This window comes from Saccostrea cucullata, unplaced genomic scaffold (assembly GCF_032062105.1).
Source record: "Saccostrea cucullata isolate Sc308-1 unplaced genomic scaffold, CSIRO_AGI_Scuc_v1 ctg251, whole genome shotgun sequence".
Classification (NCBI taxonomy): Eukaryota; Metazoa; Mollusca; class Bivalvia; order Ostreida; family Ostreidae; genus Saccostrea; species Saccostrea cuccullata.
The window spans coordinates 388902-401116 of record NW_026935559.1 but is presented as its reverse complement, the minus strand read 5'-3'; the positions used below and the strand labels follow the sequence as shown (position 1 = coordinate 401116).

General features: G+C 31.9%; 2 protein-coding genes across 2 annotated transcripts in view; both read left to right on the top strand.

Moving 5' to 3' along the window:
• Positions 1–6829, top strand: part of LOC134243235 (diacylglycerol kinase zeta-like) — a 44913-nt gene extending 38084 nt beyond the window's left edge. Inside the window, exons 25-32 of the mRNA XM_062725466.1 lie at positions 410–499; positions 2600–2718; positions 4256–4300; positions 4788–4825; positions 4945–5068; positions 5189–5225; positions 5520–5683; positions 6331–6829. Coding sequence (XP_062581450.1) covers positions 410–499; positions 2600–2718; positions 4256–4300; positions 4788–4825; positions 4945–5068; positions 5189–5225; positions 5520–5683; positions 6331–6383 — 670 coding nt within the window. The 3' untranslated portion in view covers positions 6384–6829. The remainder of the gene's footprint in view (positions 1–409; positions 500–2599; positions 2719–4255; positions 4301–4787; positions 4826–4944; positions 5069–5188; positions 5226–5519; positions 5684–6330) is intronic.
• A 2694-nt stretch (positions 6830–9523) lies between these two features.
• Positions 9524–10461, top strand: LOC134243234 (uncharacterized). The gene is made up of 2 exons (XM_062725465.1): positions 9524–9914; positions 10019–10461. Exons 1-2 carry the CDS (start codon positions 9524–9526, stop codon positions 10459–10461), a joined length of 834 nt encoding a protein of 277 aa, XP_062581449.1.
• The last annotated feature ends 1754 nt before the right edge of the window (positions 10462–12215 follow it).

Sequence of the window (12215 nt, the reverse complement as noted above, 5' to 3'; positions counted from 1 at the left end):
CCCTGAGCTAACAATTTGTAGCATTATTTTTTAAATGCATTTTAATTTACTTAAAAAATATTATAGAAAGGCCTTGATTTTTATAAATAAAAAAATTACAGTTATATTTTAATGGTTAACATGCTTATTTTATAATATAACATTTTTTTCTACAACCTATTTATTGTCAGCATTACATGTACCCATTTTTCACATGCCATACCCATACATTTGCAAGAAAATATTTTTTGAGATTGAATGATATTTATAAATTTTTTACCTTTTACCCTAGCTGTTATATATATATTTCCTTTCAGCTTTCATGGTATATATGCCACAATAGGATTTTTATCCTCTCACTACAGATGTTTGCTCTGCCCTTCATTCACTTGATCAGCGTAATCACTGTTGTGTATTTTTATTATTCCAGTCATATGCCCCTTTGCAGAGCAAGCCCTCATAAGGGCACATGGGTCTGTGTTCGGGTCGCAGACCGCAGCTTTCTACGTCACTCACTGGGGTAAAATTTCATCGCTATGTATTGCTACATTGTAATGCCTAGCATGTCTATAGTACACATGCATTTTCCATATCTGTCCAATTTTTTTGTCAAATGTTTCTAAAAGAAATCTGTGAAAACTTCAGTTTATAGTCATAGAGAAGATAGGAGTTCAAGCATTCTGAGCTTTTAAGTGTGTATATAAATTCTAAAAGCTGCATGAAAATCATGCATAGATAATTTTAGCATTTTCAATTTATATACATTGGAGATATATGCTATGAATAAAAAGATATATTAACTCATGTCCTTTTTTGTTTAAATTAATGTTTTCATTTTTTTTTCTGTGAATGCTAGTAAAAATAATGCATTTTTAGGGTCTTTCTCAGCTTAATGCTACTTAATATACATATCTTTTTAGGATTTAGTGGGGTTTTATGGCCATTTTTAAATTTCAAAAGTCTGACATTAAAAATAAAACATTTATGGAAAAACAATTATTTTACTATAATAGGAATTAATTTTATATGTACAATAAATAGTAGAAATTGAAACTGATCAGTTAAGATTTTTAAAAGGTGAAAAAATATTAATTAACAATAATAGGATAACTTCTGTATCATCATTTTTAAAAGTCTTACTTTTATACTGCTCTGTGCTGCCTTTAAGATGATCTATCAATTCTAAGGCATATATTTTAATAGTCTTTTATTCCATATTTCCATAGACAGACTTATTAACTAGCTTGTGGAATTTAGAAATCATTTGACCTCTTTAGTATGATCATATGCATTATTTCATGGATATACTGTAGATTCATTTTTCATGAATCATACGTCTTAATTTCTGCACACTGTTGAAGCACATTGCTAATTTTTTTTTCAATATCTACCCTGTAAGAACTTTACAGGCTTGTAATATTGCAATGAAGATTAAAGCTATCTTGAATAGAAATGGTGTTTGGTAATACATATAAAAGTTCTCCATGCTTCAAAACCCCATTTTCTCCAAACCCCACCCATCTAAGACACCCCTTCCCAACTCACATGCACATTTCATGCTCCATACTAAGACTGTATCTAAGTGCTTAAGAAGGAGCATCATCTAATTTACTCATATCACTTTAAAACTTGTATGAGGGTCGATTTATTTGCAAAGAAAAGGCTTTCCTAGAGCTATGAAGACTAAAATGTCTAGAAAATATATATTTTTTAAAGTTACATAAACAATACTTTATCAATAGCAATGATGAAAATTTGTTTAAACTTTATGAATTGATTTTGTAAATGGAGAAAAGACAGAGATTATTTAGAATAGCTAGTTCCAGTAGATTTTGCATGTGCCCATTATATGTTATGTTTAGACATTAATATTTGCTTGATTGCATTTAGATATTAGAGAGATACTTTTAGCTGTATGTAGTGTGTTTAACAAACTGTAGCAACATGTATATAAAAATATATTGGGTGTAATTGCTGAGTAAATGTAAATTGTGTTGTTAGATGTTAAAAAAATTGTAATACATGTATTATATTGTACTCTCATTTTGTATCCTAATTGGTAAAAACTAAACTATTCTCTGTGGATTAATATTTCAATGAAGTGTCATTCCAACCCCTCCTATAATTTTGTTAAAACCATGTACAATAAATATTTTTGGTAGACTAAATAATAATTTTCTGTCACCTTAAAAGATATATTTTAAAATGATTTTAGTGGTCATCTATTTCGTAGCAATATAAAAGAAAAACCTCAAGAATTAATAATTTTTTGTTAGATAATTTTGATTTTTATTCAAATTAAAATAAAAGTTTTCTGTTTGATTCCCAAATGCCACTGCATGGTTAATTTATAAACGTCTAGAATTAGACTGTATTTTCTGAAATATTACAGTAAAAATTTGGTATCTCTAATATTTACATCTCTAACAAATTGATTTGGAAGTTCCAACCTCAAATTCTTAAAAAAGTATTCTACCCTCTATATTTCTTGGTCCCATAAAGCTTAGGAAAACGAGGTTTTGACTGTGTTTATTAATTTTTTAAAGATAGAATGTGGGTTTGGCAAAATTAAGAAAAACTAGAAACAAAATAAAGACTTGTTGTATCTGTGTTGTTTTAGCTCTGAGCCAGGCTCGCCAAACTCTCCCAATGACTACAGTTCCAAGCAGTACCAGTTTATGTCAGTGGCCAATGCAACAGCAGCAGGAAAGGCAAAGAAACTCACAGTTGCTGACAAAGGTATACAGATATCATTCTAAAACTCAAAGTAGCTGACAAAGATAGCTAATACAGATATCATTCTAAAACTAAGAGTAGCTAACAAAGAGGGTATTTATACATATATCATTCTAAAACTGACAGTAGCTGACAAAAGTATCTAATACAGATATCATTCTAAAACTCACAGTAGCTGACAAAGGTATCTATACAGATATTTCATTCTAAAACTCACAGTAGCTGACAAAGGTATCTATACAGATATTTCATTCTAAACCTCAAAGTAGCTGACAAAGATATACATATATCATTCTATAACTCACAGTAGCTGACAAAGGTAGCTATACAGATATCTCATTCTAAAACTCACAGTAGCTGACAAAGGTATCTTATACAGATATTATTCTAAAACTAAGAGTAGCTGACAAAGGTACCTAACACAGATATTACCCTAAAACTCATAGTAGCTGACAATGGTATTTATACAGATATCATTCTAGAACTCAGAATAGCTAACAAATGTACTTAATATACAGATATCATTCTAAAACTAAGAGTAGCTGACAAAGGTATTTATACAGATACCATTCTATAACTCCAGTAGCTGACAAAGATATACATATATCATTCTATAACTCACAGTAGCTGACAAAGATATCTAATACAGATATTATTCTAAAACTCAAAGTAGCAGACAAAGATATACAGATATCATTCTAAAACTAAGAGTAGCTGACAAAGGTATCTAATACAGATATCACTCTAACACTATGAGTAGCTGACAAATATATCTACACAGATATCATTCTAAAACTCACAGTAACTGACAAAGATATTTATAAAGATGTTATTCTAAAACACGCAGTAGCTTTCAAAGATATCTAAACAGTAGCTGACAAAGGTATCTAAACAGATATCATTGTAAAACTGACATTAGCTATTCTGATATCATTCTAAAACTTGTAGTAATTGACAAAGATATCTACACAGGTATTATTCTAAAACTGCCAGTAGCTGACAAAGGTATCTGTACAAATATCATTCTAATACTCAGAGTAGCCGACAAAGATATCTAAACAATTAACATTCACAATAGCTTACAAAAGTTTCTAAATAGTTATCATTGTAAAAGTGACATTAGCTTTTCTGATATCATTCTAAAACTCCCAGTAGCCAGCTATTCAGGATAAAATATCTATAAAGATATCATTCTAAAACTCACAGTAGCTGACAAAGATTTCCTAAACTCACAATGGCTGACAACGATATCTGTAAAGATATTATTTTAAATCTTACTGTGTCAAACAAAATATCCACTCAGATATCATTTATAAACTTACAGTGGCTGATATACAGATATCATTCTAAAACTTGCATTAGCTTAGAAAGGTAAATGATAAAATCACTAAAATATAACCAACTTTTAATAGTTACTATATAAATATTTTATCTTGTTAAATGAAGTTAAGATGCTGGTAACATTTAACACAAACAGAAGAGTAAATCGAACACTTGCAAGTAAAGGAGACTTTAAAATTCAGTCACAATTTTTAAACAGCTGATGAAGATCAGTTAACACATGCTGAAATCTCTCTTGATAAAAGTAAGTATGGAATGTACACAAAACTTATTGAATTCTGCACAACATTACTAACTCTTACGCTAACTCAAATGAAACTTATACAAACCCAAGGTATCCCAACACATACTGAACACACAAACTGGCACTTGCTGTTGAAAGTATTTTAATAAAAGTAATCAAACTTGATCTTTCATTATGGGGTTTTCTTGTATCATAGAATGCTGATTTATTACTAATATTTTTGATGAAATTCTGCACAAATGTATATTTTTCAAAAGAGCCACTTTCACATGTTTATTTGAGTGTTTACTTTTTTATGCACATAAGTGTATCATGTAAAGGTACATGCATAAAAAGAAAATATATTTTTTAACAAACTTCTCTTTTCATTTTGGGAATTTTGATAGATGTAATGACTCAGAGTGATGGAAAGAATGTGAACACTAAATGACCAGTTACATGTACAAAAACTTTTTTTAACATTAAACTTCTCTTTTTTTTGTTTTAGGATTGATAGATGCTTCAAAGAGAGGTGATTTAACAAAGGTGGGTAAATTACGATATTTATGGGTAAACAGGTATCATTTTGTATTATTTGTCACAGTTGATTGATTATATACTGATTATTTTCACAGTTCACTGATTTTTATAATTGTTCTTCACAGTTGGTTGACTTGTTCTGTAATCAGGATGCGGACCTTCTAGCGACTGACCAATATGGCATGACCTCACTGCACCATGCTGCACGGTTTGGACATAAGGGCATTGTCAAATATCTCATAGATAATGGTAAGACACTTAATTTTAATTAATAATAGAAAGATACCTCATTGATAACAATAATAAGGAAACGTAAAAAAGAGCTAAAACATTAAAGAAAATATCTCAGTGATATATTTATCTTTACAGCTCCCCCTGTCATTTTGGATATGGTGGACTATGAGAAGTAAGTGAGGGAATCAATGTTATATATGACTGAATTTTTCACTTTTGAATAGCAGTAGACAGAATAATAGATTCAGATTGCTTTCATTTAAAAATATCATAACTGTATTCTTGCTGAACCTTATGCAATATAGATTGATAAGAAAGTAAATTCTATCAACTGAATTCAAACTGAATTGTACCTATTGCATTGTTCCCAAAAAAGGATATACTGAATCCCTTTCCTTCTGAGTGATTTTATACAATGGTTTGCTTGACTTTCAACGTCTTGGATGATTTTGTCATTGAATTCCAGAGGACAGACAGCATTACACAAGGCAGCGTGGTACCAGAGACGGACGATCTGTTACATGTTAGTGGAGGCCGGCGCCTCCCTCACACGTACTGACTACCAGGGGAACACGCCGCGGCTACAGGCACTGAAGGCCGATGACAAAGAGCTGGCCGCTTATCTAGAAAGTAGGTCACCCTCTCAAAGGAGTCATGTCATTCATTCTATTTCATCTAAATTTTGTATAGACTTTGATGTACCATTATGATCTGATTTTAAATCTTGTTCAAAACTTCTCTGTAAATGGGCCAGAGTACAAATTAGTTGTAGGTTAGATATTTTTACAAGTGATTCATTTCTTGTTAATTTATCTGTTGGCAGACAAAAGCATGACTTAGTAGGTAAAGTTCTTAGCTCCAGTATCATATCTACTACAGGCTGATCTAGAACATTACTATACAGACACTACACTGCTAATTTATACGTAGAGAACCGCCCCCAAAATGTAGTGCTAGATGTAGATAGACTGAATGTATAAAATCAATTCTCCTTTGCTATCATGGTGAAGAAATGCAGAAAAAAAATCGAAAAATTAGCAACATACAGAAATCCTCATTCCAAATCGATTTCAATACCATTATCTATTTTCAATTTCATTTTGCTCTGACAAATTACATAACTATGTATAGCTGATGTCAATCATTAAGCTCGAGCCTTATTATTGAAGACAGTTAGAAAATATGTAAATTAAGTGCTATTATTATATTTTATTTTATTCAAGTCAAGAGGAAGAAATGAAAAAAATAAATTAAATTCTCTCGTCCTTTTTTTGTAGGTCAGGAGCATTTTCAACTGGTTGTGTCAGAGGATCAAGAAACAGCTGTTTGACTGGTTCCCCAGAAAAACAGCAGTTTGACTGGTCCCCGAGTTCCATTAAAGGCCAATACATGTGATAAAAAACCCTGAACTTGGCCCTACATTGTGATATTTCTGACAACTTTCCACTTTTTCGTGTTTTCTCCCAGTTTTGTGATGCAGTGAATGGTGTGAGTCATGAGTGGGTACTTTATAAAAAAGTGTGAGATAATTTTTTCTACTTTTTTTCCTAATATCTTTGTCTAGGATTATTTTTGTCTTTGGATTTGATTGGTTCTCACAATTATCTGTGATATATAGGCTGTTTCAAATTTATTCACAGTTTGTGTATTCAAAATTGGATATTTGATTTCAAATTTGCAAATGATTGCTTGAATTTGAAGTTATATCACAAGGACATTTGTTGATACAAGTTATTAGCAAGTAAACACTTTCTCCAGACTTTTCCTTTTTGGATGTTTATTCAGTATGTTTATAATATATACCATTTGTACATGTAAATATGTACAGATGTAATAAATTTCTGACGTATTCTCGCTGAGAAACTTATTGTATATTTCTTTTGCTACACATATCTTTTACATAGGTACAGATGAATTGATTTCATGTGTATTCGAGACCAAATTTGTTTTGCAGTAAAGCAGTTAGTGTATTGAATTACAATTGATCAGCAAGCTGGGTTTACTTGCTCCTCAAGCAGTGCTTGAATATGTCTTTTTTTGTGATCATTTTTATCAACCATATCATGATTCTCTGTACAGATATATTTTACTACCTACATTGTGGAAGAAAATGATGTCCATATATCTTGTTATGTTTGTTGTTATAACACAAATTGTTATTGCTTAATCCGAAAACCACACAGAAAATCTTCCATTTTTTTCACTTGAAATAAAAAAAAAATTTGCTTATTCTCGCACATTTTTGCATAGCCATGCATAATTTATAAAGAATATTGTAAACATTTGTATTTATTTATAGTAGTCTTAAAATTTGTTTTATTGTAGTGATTTTAATTTGAAATTGAAAAGGATTTGTTTATAAATTTCTATAGCTCTATTATCTTTTTTTTTTTTTTGGTATATTCTATATTTCTTGTAGTAACAAGTTTTGTAGTAGATTTTTTTAATTTGTTTTATTTTCTATTATTTATGCAAATAGTTTGTGTTGGAGACGGTCCCATTCCAAAGCAAACTATGGCAATATCACAGCATTATTTATTATATTAATTAGATTTCTTTAACATTCCCTATGCAAAAGTTGAGCTTATTGGACTAATAACCCGTGTTTAACTATTCTCCAATACTCTTACTGGTATTTATTTGATATACATATATATATGGTAATGTAGACATTAATTGTTTATCAACTTTTAAAAGAAAATTGCATCAAAGAAACATTTTTCAACCCATGTTTTGCAACATTTGCAGAAAAAAGAAAGATGAAGTTTTATTTTCAGAAAAAGTTTCCTTTTTCAGACATGCAGATATTTTGTATTTTAAGGAATGGTAAATTATGATCTTTAACTCTATCTTAATGCTGAAGTTAATTATGTACAATAAGTAGAATTTTACAAAAGGGAAGAAAATCTTATAAAAATAGACTAGGCTTTTTCTGTACATTTTTCATTTATTCCCTGTTTAGAAAGGAAGGAAAAGAAATTGAAAATGTCAACTTGTTGAGATAAACTCTGCAGAGAATATTGGAAGATTTCATCCTTTAGTTTTGTAATTTATTCCTTTTTTGAGAAGTTGTAGAAATACAATTTTTTTTTTACTTTACATTAAGTCTGCAAATAAATACTGTAAAAAGAATCCCTTAAAACTGTTCTATTTATTGCTCAGCAAAGTCACTCACGTGATTTACTGTTATGCCTCAAATGTTGAACAGTTTTTGCTTTTTCTCATGAACTGTTCAGCCAATTTTAGCCAATTCTATTGGGAAAGAGGACAAAAATTTAATTTTCATGGTTTTTGCCTCACTGTGGTGGAATATATACCTCTACCAATTTTTCACTATATAAGTCATTAGAGTAAATTGATGTATTTTGTTGATTCCCCGAGAATCACCGTAAAACACTGATTCCTTACAAAAAGGAGTGTTGGTTTAATTTGATGAACTGATATATACCCATTTGGAAGACCTAGTAATTTATTTCGCTTACCGATACGTCGTAATTTATAGACCATTATTTTAAATTGGAAGATCTTTTACTGAATTTATTTCATCCCCTTTAATGTTCTGCGCAATTAATATTTCCATTGCACACCTTATTACTGCAATGCGTATAAAATAAGAGTTACAGGTTTTGAAAATGGTCTAATTTTATTACCAGTGTACTAAGAGACTTTGTAAAAAACAGTTAAAATGTATCACTGTGGGGGTTGGCAAGATTCCAGTTTCCCTAGAGCAAGACTATTTCCCTCAGCTGCACTTCAGGAAATATGTTACGTGTACGTTTTGCAATTTAAGAAATTCAAAACTATAACAAATTATCGATAAAAAAAGTCAATTTCTGCTTCTGTTCTTAATGTACTAGGACATCTATGTAGGGTATGATTTTTGCCAGACGTCCTTGAAGCGTCTGTAGTGGTACTGGTATAGTCTCGACATGAGATAGTATTCCAGCTCAATCCTCCTGTCAGTTGAGCTTTTGAACACGCTATAAAGGATACACGAGTTTTACCAGAAGTAGTACCTATATTTTTCAGAGAACCTTACGATAACTGAATTCTATGTGAGGCTGGGAAAAAGATAAATACTTGTAGAGGGCGGTAAGTGCGCTATTGAAGCGACTAAATAATTATTGTTAACAGATATTCGACATTTTGTTAGTAACTGTTCAAATATAAATTTTAATGAACCAATACAAGAGAAGTATTTAAAAATAAAACAAAAAAAAAAACATGCAAAAAAATAGTACTAGTCTGAATGAAACATATTTATAGAAATGGTTGTGATATATGCTTATCAGTTCTTTTCCTTGTGGTTAAAGACACATTGATAATATATTCGAGGTTAGCACTTTTACCAAAGTACTAAATTGAAATGCAGACGGTATTATGTCTTTTCATATTGGTCCAATTTCTCTATATCACTGTTAATGGCCATGGTGGGAAAATACTTGTTAACATATCGACTTGAAGGCGGTGATGGAGAAATTAGAGGAACTCCAAACGACCGTACACCTCCAAAGTGATCGCATTTCTCAGTTAGAGGTGCAGAACCGGAACTTCGAAAAACTTATAGCCATCGATCTCCACAGCAACGAAAACAAGCAAGATGAACGGATTTCTATTCTAGAAAAGCAGTACTTGCGTTTAGATAAAATTTTGTTAAAACATTCGAAGGACATTTTAGCTGAGAAAATATTGAATAGGACCACAAAGAAAACGATTTCCATGTTTCTGAGGAGACAGTATGTCCATGAGAAACTATACAGGGGACTAAAAAATCGAGTGCAAAATGTTATACATTTCCTGAGGGAAAAGTCCTCCTTCCCTAATGCCGTCATCAAACACAAAGACAGTTTGACAAGAAAAGGTAATAGCCTGTCAGCTTCATAAGCTTTTCATATGTTTATCTTATTGCAATATTATGTGCACTTTATTACAATACAATATATGCATTTTAAAAATATTTTTCAGAGCGATTGCTTGCTCCTGTGACAACTTCTTCATCACATGAAAACATTGTTGCTTTCTATGTGTATTTATCAAAGGATATTCCATCTCCCAGCGCACACCATATCCTCATATTTGATTCAATAATCACAAGTGCTGGAAATGCCTACCATCCTCATTATGGAACATTCATAGCGCCTCGATCTGGTCTTTACGTGTTTACATGGACAATAAGAATGGCTGGAGCATCAGATCACACAGTCGAATTGCTGATCAATAACAATTTTGTTGGGTCGACGTATCTAAACTCAGGTAATACTATAGATGGCAGTGTTACTGGTACTGTGGTGGTACACGTTAACCAGGGAGACGATGTGCTTATGAGAACGGGTGGAACATACAACAGTGGTAACATTATAAGTAACCCTGCTGGAAAATCATCGTTTGCAGGGTGGTTATTAGGTTAAAGTCCACTTTGTTAAAACTCTGTTGAATGCTTAATTAAATTGTTCCTTATTTCGAAAATTGTTGTTTAATATTCCTCATTCTGTTGATGATTTCAAGTATCGTGTTTCTTAAACCTAAGCTCCAGATTTAAATCTTCAAGCATGTGCATCGTATTATTACCTGGATAAGATGAGAACTGATTAAAATTGTTCAAATTGTATTTGTATTTAGTTGTATTGTTTTTAGCTCTACTGGTCAGAGACCAGAAGAGCTTATGCGATAGAAATGCGTCTGTCGTCCGTCCGTCTGTCTGTCTGTCTGTCTGTCTGTCTGTAAACAATTTTTCAAAATGCTACTCCTCCTACAGTTTTAGTCCGATTTCAATATACCTTGGCACACAAGTAGACTACACTAAGATACATAATTCTGTGCATCGGTTTTTGCTTTCGACGAACGGTGTTGCCATGGTAACTAAAAAGAAATTTCTGTGAAATTCTTTCAAAATGCTACTCCTCCTACAGTTTTGGTTCGATCTCAACATAACTTGGCACACAAGTAGACTACACTAAGATACATAATCCTATGCATTAGTTTTTGATTTCGATGAACGGTGTTGCCGTGGTTACTAAAAATAGAAATTTCTGTGAAATGCTTTCAAAATGCTACTCCTGAGACTTCCTACAGTTTTGGTCCGATTTCAATATAACTTGGCACACAAGTAGACTACACAAAGGTACATAATTCTGTGCATCGGTTTTTATTTTGATGAGTGGAAAGGATCATTTTTCTATTTATTGCTGTTTTAAAGTTTCAAGTCCCAACTGCTACTTTTTTCTTCCTTTGTTTTAAGTATAAACCAGTAGAGCTACGGTCTTGACAGAGACTTCTGGTTGTTTAAATTTTGACCCCGTTTAAATGGGTCTAAGATAGCAGTCTGTCACAAGTGACATTGTGTCAATGTTTTATATTAGCTTATTGTACAGGTATTGGTAAGAGTTATCTTTATTTGGGCATTAGGAGTTATCGATTATTTCATTTACGCACTATTGGTCACTGGGTTGTATTTGTTCTATTTTTATCAACGTATACTCGTCGAACCCGTTTGAGTAGTTTGGTCAGTTATTTATACTGGGTGTTGGCTAGTGTTTGTCAGATGAGGTCTGGACGCCGTGAGTTATGCTTTACCCATGCTTAGTGATCTTGGGTGTGCCTTTTATATAACCCATGCTGTGTGAACTTGGGTGTGTTTTAGCTGTTTCCCCTGCTGTGTGATATTGGGATTCAGGGATGTTTTTGAGAGCAAGACCTGGGGGCCGACAGTATGGTTTTATGTATAAAATGCCACAGCTCAGTAAGTTTTTACACTTTACAATATTTTTTGTTAGCTTTAAAGAGCAATTTTCTATGTAAAACTGTTAGCAATATAGCGAGAATGTATATATTTACGCTCTAATTCATTTACTTGTTAAACGGCAAATACAAGTTTTCTTTTGTAACTTGTTTGTAAAATCTAGTATTTTGAACAGAGATTTGTTTTGAATATTTTATTAGAAACCCTATGAAAATTGTAGGTGACCAAACTTGTATATTAAGCTTTTGTTCTGGACGGGAGGATTGGTGTATGTGTGAAGCTACTTAGGATATGGTGGACCGGACGGGACACTATGGTGGACAACATGGACAATATGGTGGACCATGGACGTGGTGTGAAGTGTGAATCTGTCTAGTGATGACCTTGATTGAACTTATGGCCGTTTTCATGTTTATTGTACAT

Excerpts from the sequence above, each read along its gene's own strand:
- LOC134243234 (XM_062725465.1), top strand. The coding sequence starts at position 9,524 with ATGGAGAAATTAGAGGAACTCCAAACGACCGTACACCTCCAAAGTGAT. Across the intron at positions 9,915-10,018 it reads AGACAGTTTGACAAGAAAAG|AGCGATTGCTTGCTCCTGTG; the intron begins GTAATAGCCTGT and ends AATATTTTTCAG.